The 20,101-nt window shown below is 30.6% G+C and overlaps 1 protein-coding gene across 1 annotated transcript in view; it reads right to left on the bottom strand.

The window, feature by feature from the left end:
* Positions 1-2,106: 2,106 nt before the first annotated feature.
* LOC129225139 (glucose-6-phosphate 1-dehydrogenase-like) overlaps positions 2,107-20,101 on the bottom strand; it is a 78,532-nt gene continuing 60,537 nt past the window's right edge. The window contains exons 5-11 of the mRNA XM_054859700.1: positions 15,041-15,199; positions 13,588-13,713; positions 13,015-13,108; positions 12,127-12,343; positions 8,290-8,495; positions 5,537-5,706; positions 2,107-2,718 (exon numbers count right to left, since the gene is read on the bottom strand). Coding sequence (XP_054715675.1) covers positions 2,631-2,718; positions 5,537-5,706; positions 8,290-8,495; positions 12,127-12,343; positions 13,015-13,108; positions 13,588-13,713; positions 15,041-15,199 — 1,060 coding nt within the window. The 3' untranslated portion in view covers positions 2,107-2,630. The remainder of the gene's footprint in view (positions 2,719-5,536; positions 5,707-8,289; positions 8,496-12,126; positions 12,344-13,014; positions 13,109-13,587; positions 13,714-15,040; positions 15,200-20,101) is intronic.

The raw sequence follows: 20,101 nt of genomic DNA, 5'->3' as shown, positions 1-20,101 counted from the left end.
TTTCTGCCTCTCCTATTCTTCTATTTTACATTTTCTGTTAATATAGGGTGAGAAAATTTAACAAGTTAGAAAACATAAATATGGTTTAGATTAGATGTCCTATAAGGTGAAACATGATAATGTAGTAAGTATTTGCAAAAAACAAAAGTTTCACTTTATTCTGCAACTAAACGCTGTAAGTTTATTAAAGCCCTCAACTAAAAACATTTAAAAAACAAAACTATTGAAGCAGTATTTGATTAATACATTAAAATAAGAGAATAATGTAAGTAGTTAGCTAAAATTCATCAGAAAAAAAATGTAAAACAGATGATTTTGTAGATTCAGTTAAGCGATTAAAATAATAAGATTCTGATGTGAATTGCTTACTAAGTCAATTCAAAAAGAATTATAAGTAAAAAACAAAAAGCATAGGAAACCGTGGATTTTCTAGAATGAAATATGATTTACAAAATGGAAAACAAAAATAATTAAGCGATCAGTTTCATTCAGAAAGAAAATATAATGTAACAAAAAACATAATGAATACTTAGATAACAGAACAGTAGAAGAAATTTGAATTTCAAATAAATGAGATTAAAAATAGTTTGAAACGTACTCTAATTTCTTCCAATTGAACTTTAGCTTTTTTTTTTCTTTTCAAAGTACGGACAAGAGTCAAAGAGAAGGCATAAATGAGGAGCTTACTTTGAAAAGGAGACTCAAGGGACAGAAATAAAATTCAACAGAAAAAGGAAAAAAAACAAACAATTAGGAGTCATTTTAATAATGGCTAAAACCGTATTAATGAATCCTTTGTAGCCAGTAAAAAGTCTGTTTCAAGAATAAAACGGTTCATTATGGTTTTAGCATTAATTTTAGTAACTCCTAATCGTGTTGTCCTTTTTCCATAAAATTCAGTTTTTGTCACTCAACTTCTTTGCAATGACAACTCTTGAAATTTCACACAAAACAGAATTAAAATTATAAATAAATGGTAACATTTATTTAGTTTCTTGAAATGTATATCAGTATAGATCACACACAGAGAATATGAGATTGCTACAAGAAAAATTTTCATTTGAGCTCGTTTCATAATACACAAGTCAATGACAAAATTTTTTTCATCATTACAGTTAGAATTGCTTAATCAACATGGGCTCATTTATACATAAATCTTAAAAAGCTTCACGTTTGGTATCTACTAGTGACATAGTGTAAAGTAATTTTGGGAAAACTATTTCAGCCATACAGCCAGTTTTTGTATGTATATGATACAAGCAATGATTGCATCCCCCCTCCAGAAAATTGGGGTTGTACTAGTGGCCACATGAGCAAAATTTTCAGGTTCAAGGCTTACAAGGGGGAGGGGGATGATTTTCAAACGAAATATGAAATTGAAGAACAAAATAATTTTCATTTTGAATGTGCCATAAAACGTTGTATGCATGAGTATTTACAACCTTAAGCAATATAAATAATCCTTCCTTCATGAATGTCAGCCTTTTTGGGAATCATGTTAAAACTGAAAATTATGCAAGATTTGCAGCACCAGTCACCACTGGCAACCAAAGGGTAGTCACATTTTCATGCAAAAGTTATTTGCGCATGCAAGTCAAGGGATTTGCATTTTAATAGATAAGCTTCAACAACTTTCAAATAATTACTATTTTTTTCCGTTTTTTTTAAAATTTTAGTACAAAATAATTCTCTTACTTTGAATAAATTGTCTGAATACTGTTTCATAATAAAATATTATTTTTTTATTACAATTTATGGTGCAAGAGTGCAAATTATATACAAACCCTTTAAGCATACACAAGTTGATTCATTTGCAGAAGTATGTACAATTTGATAAATGTCACAAGTAACATCATTGTAATAAAAACACATGTTTTAAATTTTTTTTTGAAACTTATAAGAAGCAGATAACAAACTCTAAAAGCAGTAAATAGATTTCAGTAAAAAATTGAAGTAAAAATTTTAAGAATGACAGATATTGAAAAATGTTGCAGTTTCTTTGATTATATAATAATTTAATTAAAAAAACCTTTCTGTTAGCAACTTCTGCAAAAAATTTATCTTCAGTACAACCATTCTAACAATAATACCAGCTTATTTCAACCAATTAAATAACTTTTTTTAAACAAAGCAATTTCTATGCTTACTTTTAAAAATGTGTTAAAAAGTTAGTAGAAAGTCATTAGAAAAGGATTATAATTTACGCACAAACATATAAGTAGGAATTATTTACGAACAAAGAAGTAAGATAAGTTTTGTTAGAATTAGCCAGCAGAGATCTTTTCAGCTTTAGGTACAACACAGTAATTCCATCATATCAAATAAATCATTCCCATACCAATTTTTTGATTTCTTCCTCCAAATCACAGATAAATCAAAACACTTTTCAAAATGAAAACAAAATAGAGGAAGCATCAGAAACAAGCAAAAAATATTAAGTAGAAAATTATGCAAAAAAAGAAAAAAAAAAGCTATGAGGAAGCATAATTCTACCTTAATTCTAACTAGACATTCCAATCCAATCTCCTCCTTTTTCAAAATCTCTTTCTCTCCTGAATTTTAAAACAGGAACAGAAATGCAGATATTTAGATGCTAATAAATAAGGCAATTTTCTTAAAAATCATTCATTTCACAACTGAGGTTTAACCCATTTATATGTTCCATAAAATTTAAATCCCAAGCGTTGAGTCAATTCATCAGCTTCTGCAGGGCCTCGACTAATAAAGAAAAAATAAATAAAGATTACAAAATTTTAAAAATGTTATAATAGAAACTAATATTCACATAATTATATTTTTAAAATAAAAAGTAAATTTAAATGCAACAGAAATGTAAAATGCATAAGTATTTAAACAATCAAATGCTAATATTAAAAATATTTGTCAACTAGACAAGCGTTAAATATTAAATATATGAAAAAGCCAGACATATTTAAAACATGAATACTGATCTGCTTCTTATAAAACATTTAATTGAATAGAAAATTTAGTAGGCATGCAATATATAAAAAAAATTCACACACACAGACTTACTTTTAATTTCAACTGTTCAAACACTTAATTTACTATGTTAAGTTTCTACCAAGATACACACTTCTTTCTCTGCTGTACTTTTATAGAAACCCAATACTAGCAAAATAAAACAGAATCTGCTCTACAGAAGTTTGTCACATAGCACTAGTTTCATCAACAAAGCCAGTGTCAGGTCTTAATTTTTTCCCAGAGAAGGAAGAAAAAAACTTGAAACTGCCGCCTTTACCCATCTTCATTAAAGCTTTTATAAAGAACTAGCTGCATTGCCCGGCTTTGCACGGTCTACCTCGAAAATAAAAGTTACGTCAAGTGAGGCATGTTCAACAATCAGGCTTCCATTAGGGAAAAACAAATACTGTAAAATTTCCTGTCAAAACAATCATTCTTAAAGAAAAACAAACAGCAAATCAAAAATTCCTGAATAAATTGAATGCAACCCACCATAAATACAACTAAAATCCTAAAAAAAAAAGAAAAAAAAAGATGCCAAATAATAAAAAGAGAAATTTTTACCTCAAAACAAAAACAAAATTTTATTTACTCACAGCTGAGAAAAAAGTGGCAACCTTCTGAAAGATAATTTAAAATGAAATCGTGCAATCAATAGTTTTCCGATATGAAAATAGAGTTCAATTATGCTTAAAAGTTCTTTTAAAATTTTTCAATGATTTTAAAGCCTTTTTTTCTTTTAATGCAAAGGAAGTGAAAGAACTTTCTGGGTATTTTTCACGGGCTTTCGAATGGCGTTAAAATCGAACTGATTGGATAATCATTTCATGTAGAAAGAGCCATATAATGCCATTTTCGGGCCCTAAAATTAAAATTCGAACGGTTCGGTTCTTTTTTGGTATTTGGTAATTTTTTTTCTCCCTCATTCAGATAGGCTCATTTTAACTGGACATTTGGCAATTATATATCAACCATAGGCAGACAGTACAAAAGGAATAATAGTACCTTGGAGTTGGAGGAAAAAAAGAAAAAATACAAATGAATGAAATTACAGTCCGGTCACTTATGCTAATATTTGTTCCCATGTTTATCTTTTAATAAATTACCTTTTTCGTAAAAAAAAAAGCAGTTTAGGTTAAAGTGGCTACTAAATGACAAGTGTCTACGAACCACTAGCGAGTGGAAACTGAAAATTTGTATTTACTGGTCAAGTGCAACTGATTCAGAATAGAGCAAATCAACTTCAACATTAAGCTTGTTTCTATACTTAACCTTCAGATAAGTTAAAATAAAATCTTTTTTTTCTAGGGGGGGGGGGGGAGTTGTTGTACTGCACAGCAATGCAAAGTTCTTTGGATCTGTTTTCAATACCAGTCTAAAATTAATCAACAATTCATTGCAATGGCTTTGCTACAACATAGGAACACACGCTATGACTTAACCTTTGGTCACTATTTAATTCTTACACTATCAACAATGTAATTAAATATGCTTTTCAGTCATTAATTACACCTTTTATAGATTTTCATGTACCCTTTAGGGTACATATATAATCAGTTGAGTACTATTGAACTACATAAATGTATCACATAAAAACTTAAAATTTTGAGTGAAAATATTAGCATGAAAAATAAGACTTAAACTCTTATAAATGCAATTTAAACATTAAAGGATGTAAAACAACTGTTTATGAAGAATTCCCTAATGAAACTTTTGCTACATCCATAGTTAGCATAAAAGAATATCCCAGATTAAAAAATTTATATTTCACACAAACTATTACACTTGCTACTATAAATAATAAATAGCGTAAGATGAACTGTCCAAGAATTTTGAACTTAAGTACCTTTGTACTTAAATGTACACGTTCCGCAATAGTGCAGCCGAAAAATCTTTCCAGAAGGGTTTTTATGGTCACAACAGTCCTCACACGTGAATTAAATACTGTATTAGGATTGGTAACAATTATAAAACCAATACCTCTGGGGATTTTTTTGCCCCCAAACAGTGGGTTTGGGGGTAAAAACACTCCTTCTTCCACTTTGCTGTGCCACTGACGTTCCGAACGGTGGAATGGCCGTGCAGGTGCTGATTTACCATGTATGTGTTAGTAAGCCTTATCCCCAAACCTAACCCCATGTGTTTTTTTGATAAGGTTTCGTCAAAGACAGTGTTCATACACCACCTTTGACTACAAGATTGCAAGAATTGAAAGATCGCATGTGTAATATTACGAAAAATAGACGGTAAAACACTCCAAAATGTATATTATAGATGTATATTGCGCTACGAAAGGCGACACATTGAACATTTGAGAGTGGAAAAAAACTTTCACAGTTTACCTTTATTTTTATGTATCACTTATAGTGCTATGTGTAACAGTTTATGAAATATAAATTTATTAAACCAGGATATTCTTTTATGTCCCGTAAATTAAGTATAACATATGCTAAAGTAGTTTTAGTTAATTTATAAATCCACTGAAAATTAACAGCACTCTACTCCTGCGGAGTACCTCATTGTAGATAGGAATCATTCATAAAATATATGTTACCTTCCATATTTGTATAGCGAAGGCTTTACTTTTTCTTTTTCAATTTTATGCAGAAGTGGGGTGAAAATTCGCCAAGCTTCAACTAATTCATCACTTCGTACAAAATTAATTTGACTTCCACAAAACACATCCAAAATAAGTCTTTCATAAGCATCAGGCATATGCAAGTCCTAAAAATAAATTAAAAAAAAAAAAAAAAAGAATAATGAGAAATTAGAGTGAAAAAATTATAACTCTTTCACATAGATGAGTAAAGAAATAATTTTTATAAATCATATTAACATGTATACAAGTAAAAACATGAATAACCTATGCATTTTAAAGCAATAATTAATAAATGTGACAAAAATAATGTTAATCAAAAATAGACTTGAGTAGAATTTTAAGTAAGCAACGTAGAAGTGAATTTGAAGTAATGACATTTCCCTCTCCAACTAATCAGAACAAGAGGGAAATGGAATTTCCCTTTTCTATCAGCTATAAATGAAATGATAATTTCACATGTATTTAAAATGTATGAATTTTCTTTTAAAATATTAAAAATGTAATGGAACCAAAATTGCATTTTTACAATAAGATCAAAAAAGTATTGCTGTGATGTAATTATTTTGGAATTTGAGGGGTAAAAAGCGAAAAAAAAATCATGTTAAGCATGAAGTTTTTTATGAATTAAAGAAAAACAAAGCTTAAAAGTGCAAGATTTCGGTAAAAATCAGATACGTACAGAAAATTTTGTTTCCATGCCTTACCTTTTTGTAGGTACTCAAGCCACATGTGAAAAAGTAAACGAACTTCTCATTTCATCAAATGTTTAGATTTATATTGACAAAACTCCGCTTATGATTTGTCGATTATGCATTGTTGTTGTACGCACTTTGCCCCGCCTTCTCGAACACAGAGTTCAATTTTACATGGGGGTAATCGGTAAACATATCCACGTGCTTCTAAATGCGACAACCAGACAACCTTAACTTGGGCGTGCATTTTATTAATGTGTGTATCTTAGTTATGTCTTAGTGTCTTTTACATCACTTACTTCACTCATTTGTTGATATTTTCGTTATTCTTGCATTTTAAAAACGGCTGCTTTTACAACAAAATGCTGTGTTTCGAATATACTTTCTGCCGAAAACAGCAAAATAGAATCATCAGATACCATGTGACGAAGTCTGAGTCATTTGCCTTCTTGTGGTAAATGGACAATACAACCGCTAGCATTGTATCAAATACAGTTAGCTCTCTGTTTAACAACTTTCAAGGAGCCACAAAAAATTGTCCTTAAGTAGAAAACGTCCTTAAATAGAATGCTTTTAACACTACAGTGGACCATCTGGGACTGCGAAATACCGTCGTTAAATAGAGCGCTGTTAAACAGAGAGCCTACTGTATGTTCGCACAGTATTGCTTTTAGTATGTTGATAGTGAGATAACCTCACGTACACTATCCTTGGCAGGTAAACAGCAGTATTTATAAATTTTTATTTTTTTAAACATTTTTGTCATCTATTTTACTTCAGTTTTATTGTATAATCTTGCTTATTTGGTTTCTGCTGAAAATAGAGCATGAAAAGCGTGCCGAATTCAACATTTTACTAGTGTTTGCAGGGAATTACAAGCACATTTTTTTGAGTAGCTCAAAAACTCATTTTTGTAGATGTTGCCATTTACTTATCCATGGCAAAACAATTACAGAGTGCCAATTATTCAAGTAACGATTAACGAAATATTCAATTAACCGGACAGTTCAAGGTTATTTATTGCATTTCACTCTTACCTTCTCTATTTTTTTAAGATACTCTATTTATCTATAACTCAGAGCGAGAAGGACTTAAGTCACATTATAATAATCTTACAGGATAGGAAAAACCTTTTTCTGGGGCATGTAAAGTATAAGACGTGCACTCTTAATCCTAGTAAAAAAATTTAAAAGTTTTTTTTAAAAAAAAGAATTACGTTCACATGGCTGAATGTGGAATAGGCTTCAACATACAATGCACTAACAAATGGAAAATCGCAACGTTCTTCTGACTCTGAAGTATAGATATTGCATGTAATATTTTCTATGTGTACTCATGATAAAAAATGAAAAATATCAAAATTAAACAATTAACTCCTAAAGACTTAAGTCGAAATATAAACAACTACAATTCCCAGTTTTCAGCTTCGGAAAATTGAAGGGAAATTGTTAAAAAATAATGTCATTGGCATTTTTAAAGTTGTTCAATTATCTGATTTTCGGGTAACCAAATCTAGTAAGTTCCATCTCAACAGACCAGATAATCAGATTTTTCACTATACATTTGAATCTTGGTAGTTAACATTTTCATTTTTAAGATTTGGTAATTTTGCCTCCTTATTCTCAACATCGAACCAGATATATAGACGTTCTACTATGCATTTGAATCTTGGTTGTTAACATTTTCATGATTTGGTAATTTTGCCTCCTTATTCTCAACATCAGACCAGATAATCAGATTTTCTTCCATGCATTTGAATCTTGGTTGTTAACATGTTCATTTTTTAAGATTTGGTAATTTTGCCTTCTTAATAAGAGGTAATAACTCTTTTTGTTTGGGAGTTAAGCATTAATTTTTTATCGAGCACATTTTAAAGATACTTCACTACTTGTTTATTTTGCTCAATATATTGCTGAAAAGTTACATTTAAAAATTGTTATGCATTTCAAAATAAATATATTTTTTTATCTGCTACCTATATGTCTATAAATCAGCACAACGTTAGAAACAACATACTTTGTATCTGCTGTTATATGTCAAATCAAGTTCTGTTTCTTCCAAGTTGAATGCCATTCCAGGAGTTTTGTTCATAAGTTTCACGTACACAGCTTCTCCGGGTTGCACTCTGATAACCAATTCATTTCGTTTGCATTGTTCATTGAAAATATCCCCTGCCACATCTCGAAATTGAATTCGCACTTCAGCTTTCCTTTCATTCAAAGCTGTACAATTAATTGAAAATAAATATATATTAAAACTTTTAAAAGTAAAGGATAAATGAATATTTACAGAGCAAACAAAAGGAAGATATATATGTCGTCGCTTGAAAAAAATAGTGACACAACTCGAAAAAAAAAAAAAATTAATAAATAAAAATAAAAATACAATAAAAAAAAGTAAATAAATAATAAAAAAAAAAACTAAATAAATAAAAATACAAAAACTGAAAAAGATTTTTAATTGATATATATTTTTTAAATATATCTTTTATATGGAATAAAAACACAAGTCATAGATAGCAAAGTTTAACTTTAATTAAAACTGAATTTGTCCTAAATTTGATTGAAATTTCTAGGAACTCTAAAAGACTTGCACAAAAACTGCATGAAATAAACACAAAGCATAGTATTAACCATTTGAAAGGGGCATTTCAATAAAATTAGAAATTGTTATGAATGAAACAATAAATTACAAATCCCAAAAATTTAAAAAATGGTCTTCTGAAAATGTTGGTTTTTTGAGTTGTGTCCGAATTTTTTTCAAAGGGTGATGCATGAAATCCATTCCTTAATGAAAACACTACTAATAAATTGAAATACCTTCCCAAAACCTAAATGGGCCATTCCACGGAAAAACGGTCATCCTGTCCCCAGGCAACAGCTAATATATTTTATTAAAGCTAATTTGAAAAGGTGATTAATAAAATTTTCTTGCTTAAGAAATCACAAACACATATCTGATTTTATGAGCAAAAAATGTTATTAATTAGCTTTTAATATTATTACTTATTGTTGAATATATTAGCTGTCATCTGCATGCCAATTTTTTTTTTTTTTTTTTGTGTAACGGTTCAAATAATGCTTATCTTCCCTCAGAGATATTTTAAATGCCTTTATAAGTCAATTTCAAGCATTGAAATTTTCAGAGAATAACTCAAAAGAAAAATGGGGGAAGGGGGGGGGGGAGAGGAATAAGAATTTTTAAAAACAAAATGTCAAACACTTTAAATATTAAAAATCAAAACAGTCAGCATTTTTTTTTAAATATTTTCCATTTGGTACTTAAAAAAGTTATTTTGTTAAAGGATGTATCAGTAAGGATTTTTACTGTTTTCATATATTTCACTCCTCCAACGCGAATTTTATACCTCTAAAAAATGTCAAAGAGTATTTTTCCAGCTTCAAGAAGAAAAAATAGTTATGTGTGTGTGTGTTTTTTTTTAAAAAATACCTTTAGTAACTTTAAGCACTGCGTTTACTAGCATAAATTTTAAATCTATTGAAATAAAAATTACACTTATACATTCAAAAGTCTGAAATTCAGTTAAAAAACGTTTAATCTTTTAAGTTATGAACAATATTTCTTTTCATAAAGAATGAAAAGAAAATCAAAATACGATCGCTAGCACGGGGTAGAGGGGGAAGGGGGGGGGGCTGGACTTCCCTCCTGACATTCGTACTGTCATTTTATTAAAAATGAAGTATGAGCATAAATCAAAACATTTCAACATCAGCCATTAATGAATGACTGCTAATAGAACCTTCTTTACTTTAAAGTATTTATAAATTTCATCTGCATTGCATTTGCTTTTAGAATTGTATTTTAGATAAAAAATTTCCACATGTCTTCTAAAATGAAACCAAAAATTGAATTCCCTTAAAATGATGTCTAAAAAAATTGATGGTAAAAACTTCAAAGCAAAAAATCTTCACGAATTTAACTTTCTTTTATTAATTTGTAAATAGAAGAAGAAAATAAGTTTTCTTTCGTTGTTTACACTCTTGAAAATGTTAGAATTTATTCCTCTAAAAAAAAAAAAAAAAGTCAGACTGTTTTGGCTGTGGTTTCTAGGTCATTGATTACCAATTAATTTAAGAAAGTGGAGAGGAAACCTATTGTTTCATTGAACTAATGCTCACACTGAATCAGGGCTTGATCACTGAACAAGCTAACCAGGCCATGGCCTAGGGAGCCCAAATGATTAAAATTAGTCAAGTTCTAGTCTTCTTTTTTAAGAAAAAGAACACCTGTACTTTTGTTTTCTCTTATTTTCTTTGATATTCCCTGCACCAGACCAAATATTTCAGAGAAGTGCTTGAGATCAACCATTCCGTGTTCGTACTGAAAAGGTTCGACTACATAACTCGAAAAAGTGGTTGGCCTACCCCCCCCTCCCATATTTTAATCAGGACAAGCACTGAGTGCAACTTTAGATTTTTAGATGCTTGACTTTTTATTACAATAAATATACTACACCTCTAATTCGGTTTCGGAGGTACTGCCCCTGGATTTCGGTGACATGAAGTGAAATAGATTTGTGCACCAATTTGTTCCCCTATATTTAATGCGTATTTACATCCCCCCTCCCCTCCGGAAAAAAATTTGAAATGACAGGCCTGATAAGCTGGTTTCTACCAAGGCCACTAAAACATTTAAAATATTAAATTTCATAAGTCAATGTTATACAGTCGAACCTTGTTACGACACCTTTGGGACTGTCAACAAAGTGTCGTCAATGCTGGAGCGACGTCATAACAGGAATAGTTTAAAAAATTAATTAAACATTAGGTAACCATAAAATTAGATTTAATGAAGAAATTAACTGCTTATACATGTTTTTATATTAAATTTAACTAATGTAAATTTGAATTATTGGTGAATATAACAAAAATTATTCAAAACAACCACAAAAAAAAACCCCTTTCACTCATTATTATTATTATTTTCAATTTTACAATACTTTCCAATAAAATGTTTGATAAATTTTTGAATAACATTTGTCACACTCCTTCCATGAAATTACCAGCAAGAAAAAAATCAATTCAAAACTCTTCACTTTCCTACGCAATTTGATTAGGTTTTGACGGGTAAGCCCCACCTTTCGAAGGTGAAAAAACGCTTTCTAATTCTTTTATCCACTTTGAGAGTTGTGTGTCCCTTTTCTAAGGAGGATCTAATGAGGAGCCCCTTATTTCTTTTTCTCTCATGGGAGAAGTTTGTTGTGACCACTTACAGCTTAACGTAGCTATGGTCTTTCTCTTCTCTTGCTGTTTCCCTCGTCCAGTATTACAATCTACCTGCTTTGAATTCCTTTCTATTGTCCTTCTTGTCAAAGTTTGAAACCTGTACCTTCCAGAACTTATCTACTCGTCCCCCACCATTCTCGAGGTGCCATGCCTGGTCGAATATCTCGTCAGAGTCCGAAGTTCCTACAACAAACATTTCCAGATGTCTTCATTATTTTACTGAAAATTTTTCAATTGCAAAGAAATATTTGATCCAGTCTGCTCAGCTCGAAGCCTTGTTGTAAACGGAGTTGCACGAAAAAACTCGTAAAATCCGGAGCCACTTAACATTAAAATTATATGGCATAGGTTTGTAACATTGAAAATGTGACATGACATCCGGAGTGTCGTGAAATCCCCGGGTGTCGCGATAATGAGGTTTGACTGTAGCTATTGAATGCAGTGCTTTAAACTATGTGTACTCGGCCAGATGGTGGTGTATTTCACGTATTTCTGCTTTAGTCCTGGCTATTGGGCGGTAATTTATTGAATATGTGTACTCTTTTCTTAAAAGTTTTATACAGCACTAAATTTCAAAGTATGCAAAAAAAAAAAAAATATTTTTTACCTTTTCCACAACGAAGAAAGAATGGAACCCCATCCCATCTTTCATTTTTTATGAAACAAGCAGCTAAAGCATATGTAGCTGTTAAAGAACCTTTGGGAACTGTAGGATCATCCAAGTAACCTTCTTTTGCTTCTCCCTCTAACTCAGGGTTTCCAGTGTACTGACCCAACACTATATTATCTAATTTGACTTCTTCCATACACCGCAATACTTTCACCTGCAAACGGAAATTTCATACCTTAATTTAATCAATTTTAATCAATGATGTTTCAATCAATTAAATTTTCTTACCAAAACAATAAGAATGACAATGTTAATTTATATTTCAATAAAATTAAATTGGTTATTAATAATATTAATAAGACAATACAGTGAAATCCCGCACAAATGAATTTTTAACAGACTGTAAAATTTGTTTGTTGTAACATGAATTTATTTTAATGAAATTCAACCATTGTTAGCTGCACAAAAGAATTCTTAAGACACTGTAAAGTTGGTTCGTTCTAACGCGAATTTTGCTTTAATGAAATTCAACCAGTGCAATGGCAATTAATCAGGAGTGAAAATTTAGTCAATTGAAATGGATACTTTATTGCATTGGTATTCGTTGTAACTGGATTTCACAGAATGTAGAATTCACGTTATTTACAGTATGTTGAATTCACATTATTTTTTATTGTTAATCTTCTATTTATTAGAAAGGATCTCAAACGGGGTCATTGAAATTCTGTTGAACCCCAAATTTTGCAGCATGCTCAGAACTCTGAAAAATAAACTGAGCAGTATAGTGTCAAGATCATTTTTATTCGACTAAGCGTGTCACATGAGGAACATAGATAAGACTTGTTTAAAAAAATTTTGTCTGTTTATGGCATGCACACAACTTACTTTTTCATCTCTGATATCTTCTCCCGATGTAGTGACAGGTTTCTCCATGGCAACTAGGCACAGAATCTGAAGTAGATGGTTCTGCATCACATCTCTAAACATGACATAAGAAAAAGTCACATGAGATTGAAACATACATGAATACGAAAAATAAATATAATTGATTTTCACAAAAATATACATCTAACTAAAAAAATACATATAAATTAATATGATGTACAACAACGATACTCAATATGTGCATGACCAAACTTGACAATCGCAAGTAGCCTGGTAAATGGAGTGGAAAAAAGCTGATTATAAAGAGCAAAAATTGAATTGAGGCTTAAAATAAAAATTCTTTTATGTTCATACACATTACAGGAATACTTTTCAGGAAAAGGAAAAAGTGGTTTGAAACCATTTCATAATCAATTTGTATCATTACAGTAAAAACCAAATATTTTGGTGGACAGCATCCTCTTGCGTCCCCCCCAACTACAGCAAAGGATATAACTGATATTTTTGTGTATTGATATACACGGTAATGTAAGGTATCAATAGATGTTTTACTGTATAAAGATGAATTAATACCTTATTATTCCAAAACTATCAAAATAGCCTCCTCTTCCTTGAGTTCCAAATGGTTCCTTAAATGAAATCATCACACTGGCAATATTTTCACGATTCCAGATAGGACCAAAAATACGATTTCCAAATCTGCAGAAAACATAGTTATTCATAAAACTGAAACTTAAAACGTTTACAACAAAATTTTATCAATTAATTCAACAGATCGTTTTCAGATAGATTAATATAGGTTTATACATATATACATGTCATGCATCTGCTTTATAATCAGTACAGCTCACAAACAAAGTACATACATGTAATGAAAGTTTAAAATGCTTTCAGTGAAAAAAGTTGCCTCATATAAGCATTGGCTTTTAAAATTAAACAAGAGAACAAGAAATTTCTATGTATATAAATAAAATCTATTTTTAATAGTATGATCATCTGTAAACTGTTAATTGCAATGTTTAGCAACAACAACTTGATATTCATAGTAATTAACACATGCTTCACACTTGAATTTTAGTCTATTTTGCAGGGATAGGAATACAGATATATACTGGGCCTCCCTGTATATTTGTTTTCTACCATGACAACAGGTGGAAAAAACTCAATGAAGTACAGTAAAACCTGTGTATAACGATACTGTCCAGAGTGATAAACCTGACTACAACGATATTTCCGTTTGGTACCCCCAAATTTCGCATTTACTCACTGCATTTTAAACCTCGTACAACTATAATCATTTTCTAACAAAACCTGTTTACAACGATATATTTTTCTCTCTATAAGCTCATTGAAAAATCTGATTTTTTTTTCTGTCCCAAAAAAGATTCCATAATGTCTGGAATATAAGATAAGAATGGATTATTTCTAATGTTAGTCTACATTTTGTAGCGGAGGGCTCAAAGAAGGGGGGAAGAAGCGACGATTGAAATGTGTACAGCTGTTTATTTCTTTTGAAAATGGCGCCCAACTAGGAAACAGGAAGTTTTCTCCCTCAGTGTTGAACCATTTCATTTGTAGAGGATAGATTCCCCGTGATTTGGAAAGACCATGTTTTAAGCAAAATTCGTTTTTGACGTGATCCGCATAAAAAAAGTATAAAAAAAATTAATCAACACTTTTTTCGAAAAAAAAATCTGTAAATTTCTTATGAAATAAACTGATGCTCTTAATATCTTTGGTACATAGTTCTATACCTTTTACTTTGCAAAACTTTTCTTTTAAATTCTATCTAAGGCTGTAAAACTATATTTTTTGAATTCGAAATTTTTTTATTCAAACTGTCTAAAACGATAATCTGTCTGTAACAATATTTTTTTTCTCGGTCCCCAGAGTATCGTTATAGACAGGTTTGACTGTATGCCAAAAAGTCACACACAATATTTACTTATATCAAGGAAAAATATATAAACAAATTAAATGAAAAGCAAGAAACTATAAAACAAATAACGGAAACAAAATGCCATACCTTAGAGCCATAAGATTTTGAACCATTTCTTTTCCAAGATAGTGATCAATACGATATATTTGTTCCTCCTTAAACAACGACGATAAATGGGCGGACAAAAGAGCAGAACTTTCACTATCTCTTCCAAAAGGTTTTTCTATAATGATTCGTGTCCAGCCTCTGTAAAAATGAACAAAAGAAATGAATATTGTCTCCAGGGTTTGCTGATGTATACGAGTTGACATTTATCATGATATGATATACATTCTATATTTTTGTAAAAATAATATTTCCAAAAAAAAGTCATATTTTTAATCTTATTAATGTTGTTCATTTGTAATTAAAAATTATAATTGTTGAAAATAACTAAAAACTAATGCACTATGATTTATATAAATACAATACATTAATATATCATTAACATATTACAGTAGTAAATGATACTTTTTTATTTTATATTTTTAAATTATAAGTAATGTAAAAATTTTAATATGAATAAAAATACAAAGTCAAAATTTAAAAGTTAGTCTGAAAAAAAAAGAAAAGAAAAGCATCCGTGTACTGGCTAAAGTATTATTTTTATTTCTGAACATTTTAAAACATTTATAAATAAAACTAGCAAAAATACCCGGCGTTGCCTGGGTCAGTAATAATTATTAGAAAAAATCGTTACTTGCTTTTGTTTTCTGTTTTAAGTGAAAGAATTTAAAACACATCTTTTTGACGTGATTAAAAATCGAGTTTCTTCCTTACCCATAAAACTAAAATAGCAATAAGTATAAAGAACAAAGTAGTATTGATTTAGAAACGAAAGCACTATATTTAAGCATATACAAATTTAAAAAACATGAAATTAATCTTCTCATGTTTAAAAAGATTAATCTGTTGATACTTTTATTTTAACATGGAGTCTAAAACCTTCTCTGTATGGCTAATGAAGTACGAAGTGATTAAAAAAAAGTAGCTGCGCTCGTTATCCCCTTATACTTGCTTTAGTTATTTCGGGAAATTTCAATCATTTCTCGGTGCGATTCACTCTCGGTGCGATTTTACCGAATTTGCGAAAGTCGTTTCGGGGTACCTTCGATGATGCTCCCCCATTCTTTCCTTACTTTGTAAAACGATATGATATTAATTTTCGTTACAGAGATATCGTCGCCAGATGTTGAGATATTTTCGGTCACCATAAAATGACGCTAAACAGTTTCATCCGAAATGTTACTAAAATAAGTAATAAAATTTGGTGATTGTTTGAAATTGTGCAAAAAGGAAAATTAATGGAAGTTTTTGTGCTGTTTATGGATTTGCCTAATTTAGTTGCTGGATTATTTAACACAGTAAAAAAAGTCTTTTGAAAATTCTTTGATTGGCGATATTTTGTTTACATGGTGAAAGCTGAGAAACATTATGACGTAGACTTCGGCTTCAAAAACAGCAACGTTGAAAAAACAGCCAAATGCATCAGCTACGGAAATCATTCTGCAAAAATTTTGGCGATCTGTTGGTTGTTTGGATAATGAGTAAGTGTTCAATCAGCATAAATAATAATAAAAACCATTAGTTACATTAAAGTTCCGTTTAAATGGAAAATCATCAGCCAAATCATATATTATTTGCCAATCTTGTGCAAAAATCTTACTTCAAGATTTGACTTGAGAAAAGCCTTGAACAATCACGAAAAGCAAAGAAAGTCAACAATACAACAATTGTCGCTATCGACAGGGAGTTGAGATGATACATTAAATACTGTATTGAATTGAGGAAAGCCTTCGAACATGGATCTAAAACGCTCATAACTCGTTTTTTATTCTATTTAGAAATTTCGAACAGGTGCTATCTTCAGCAGAAAAATCAGAGCTTTCGATGGACATATAATGTAAATATGTGCAAGTATTTTTTCATCCCAATATTAGAGAATTTATACAAAAATTGTGTTTTATTGCCCCCCTAAGGGGGTTTTGCCCCCCATAACGGGACGAAAACTACCCTATGTGTTATTCTGATGCATAAGCTATATTATTGTAAAGTTTCATCAAAATCCGTTCAGTAGTTTTTGCGTGAAAGAGTAACAAACATCCATACATCCATCCATACATCCATACATCCATCCATACAGACAAACTTTCGCATATATAATATTAGTAAGATACTAGAAAAGGCAGCATATGGCAAATTTTAGAACTATTGTGGGGCAAAAATTAATAGTGAATAGCAAAATTAGCTGTAATCAGGGTTGGCAAGTTTCTGCCAAGACGGTTAAAACCACTGGTAGAAACCGGTTAAAACCGGCATGGCAAAAACCAGTTTCTGCCATATTTGCGGCAGAAACTGGCAAAAACTCACAAAATGGCAAAAAATTAAATATTGACACACAGTAGAAAATGCAAGGAAAAAATAATTAATTTGTTAACTAAAGCACAATCAATTGTTACATTGCAACAAATGTTACATTGTTTTGGACCCTGCAGATGCCTCTTAGAAAAGGTGGTTTCAAAAATCCAAATAGTTTTCTCAATTTAATGTGCACAAATGAGGAACTTAAGAGTACTCTTGCAACAGAAGGGCTAGCAGGCAATGCATCAAAGAACAAGCAATATTCGTGAAACTTTCATCAGTTGTATATTTTTTCAAACTAGTCCACTATCTAGTAACTGGGAAAGTGGTAAAAATTTAACTGGAAAAATAAGTTTCGAGAAATGCGGCCAATTTGTTTTGCAAAGCTGTGACATTAGGTACATACAAAATCTAGGTTGATATTGGCAAGTAAAATTCTGACACTTTCTTCTTGAAGCACGTGATAATTTCAATCACAAGCAATTTAGATGTAGCATATAAAGCGAGCAAATTACAATCGGTAATTTCCTGTTTTTAGTTCTATATGTCACTCCTCTTGCCTAAGAACCCATCTGAATTTTGTCCTTTGTTAGATTAATGCAAATATTACGAGCATCTACAATTGAAAAGTTTCCTTTCCAAACTAAATCAAGGGCATTAGCATAGGATTTTATTTTTTTAAATGATGAAATGAAGTTTGATGTCTCAGTTTATTTAAACGAATATCATTTAGTAATTACTTTAAAAGTTAAGTAAAGTTAAAGTTATTAGAGACACTTTTAAGTTTTTGCCAGTTTTTGCCGGTTTTTACCGGTTATAACCAGTTTCTGCCACTGGCACAGCAAAAACTAATTTTTGCCGGCAGAAAGCCAACCCTGGCTGTAATGTTATATTTTATCTTTAAAAGACTAAATTTTATACAATTGATGATAATACACATAAATACAATTTAGAATATGCTTTTTAAATTGAAATTACAGTCGCCTCTCGATATCTCGACTTCGCTCTTAACTTGAATTTCCGCTTATGAAGTTTTTGGATGGTCCCAAACTTGAGTAAATGTTTTATAATGGATTTTTTTTTCATTAACTTGATGTTCACTCCGCTTATCTTGAAGTTTCAGACAGCCATCTCTTAATATTTATTGTCCTGATTTTCAGTAGCGAAACCAACTTTACCGTAAAATGACTGAGAAAATTCTAGCTGCTATTTTTACCATCCGCTGTTTTTCCTAGGGCTTTGAAGACTGGGGCTTAACTCACAGGTCACTAGTAAGAAATATGATTTATTAGTAATACTATCTGTGCTTGTGTACTTCAAGTTTTACAAGTTATATCACTTGTATTTTTTTGAGAGGCTAATACAAGTTTTCTTTCTTATCTGAGTGTTTGTGTGTGTTTTTGTTTAATTACTGTTACAATTGTCTCAAAAGAGAAGTAAAAGTTAATTTTCGGTGTCTTGAACTTTAGCTAAATGCAGTAGCATAACTAGGGGTTGGCAGGAGTGTCTCGTCAGGGGCGCAGCAGCCAAGTGGGTGGTATTTCGAATAAAACTCTCAAGAAAAAGAGCTATAGGGAGTATATAGTCGCCTCAGAGCAACAGTAAGATATCTTAGTGTTGTTTCTGGGATTAGTTATCTTACTGTTGCTTTGATGCGACGATATATAGAAATACACATACATAACATCTACTGAGAAGGAACATTGGCCCTCATTGAAAACAATTCGAAAAAAGAAAATAAGAAAAAAAATTACAATGCTGCCTCCTATTTGTCGAATCAATTAATCAAAATGTTTCAAAAAACTTTTTTTTTGGAGGGCACACCCTTTGGTGACTTTCCATGAGGGCAACCCGTGGGGGGGGGGGGGGGCAATTTATTTAGTTGGTCAGGGGCGCTAGACCATATAGTTATGCTACTGGATACACGGAATATCTTTCTTGGTCAATCGTACTTTGAAATATCAAGCGTCAATTGTATATAAGTTCATATATTCAAATGAAAGAAAAATTAACTTTTAACTCTAAATATTATATACGGATAGCAAAAGCAAATAAACCGCCTTATGCTTTGAGCATGCAATTACTATTTAAAGAATTTAGTTTGTGCTGATTAAAAATATCAGATTTACAGTCGTGCCAATTACAGTGAAGTCATAAATCAGCGAATTTCTGGATATAACAATGATTTCAATTCTCTTTGTTTGTAACAGAAAAAAAAAATCACAAACTGTTCGTTTATAGTAAAGGAAAAATTTCTTATACTGATGTAATGAAGTGTCTAAAGTAAATGGTTAAAAATTCTGTGAAAAACTGAACAGAAATTATCTTTCAGAAATTATCACTTGCCTTATTTCACAAGAAGTTGGACAAAAGTTTTGGAATTCAGATGCAAAATCCGAATACAGCCACTTCAGAAAAAAATTGGATCAAGTAAAAATTATTGATGTCTTGAACCACACAGAAAAGGCAAAGCCCTTAAAAAATTTTTATTAATAAAAAAAAGCGTCTAAAATTGTTTAAATTTTTAAAAAAGTGTTTGAGATATTCAGTACATTTTTCATGTTTTACTGTGTATTAGTCATTAAATTTACAAATGAAAATTTCATAAGAGTCCCTTAGGCTTTGTTATAAATGGGTATCATTGTTTACAATAATATCGGCTATTTTTGATATTTTGGAGAACGTTACTTTCAAAAATGTTTACCAGATTAAAAATAAAATTATTCTGACTAAATAACTTTGTGCAGC

Source organism: Uloborus diversus, chromosome 6 (genome assembly GCF_026930045.1).
Source record: "Uloborus diversus isolate 005 chromosome 6, Udiv.v.3.1, whole genome shotgun sequence".
NCBI lineage: Eukaryota > Metazoa > Arthropoda > Arachnida > Araneae > Uloboridae > Uloborus > Uloborus diversus.
This window is presented reverse-complemented; position numbering and strand designations above follow the sequence as displayed.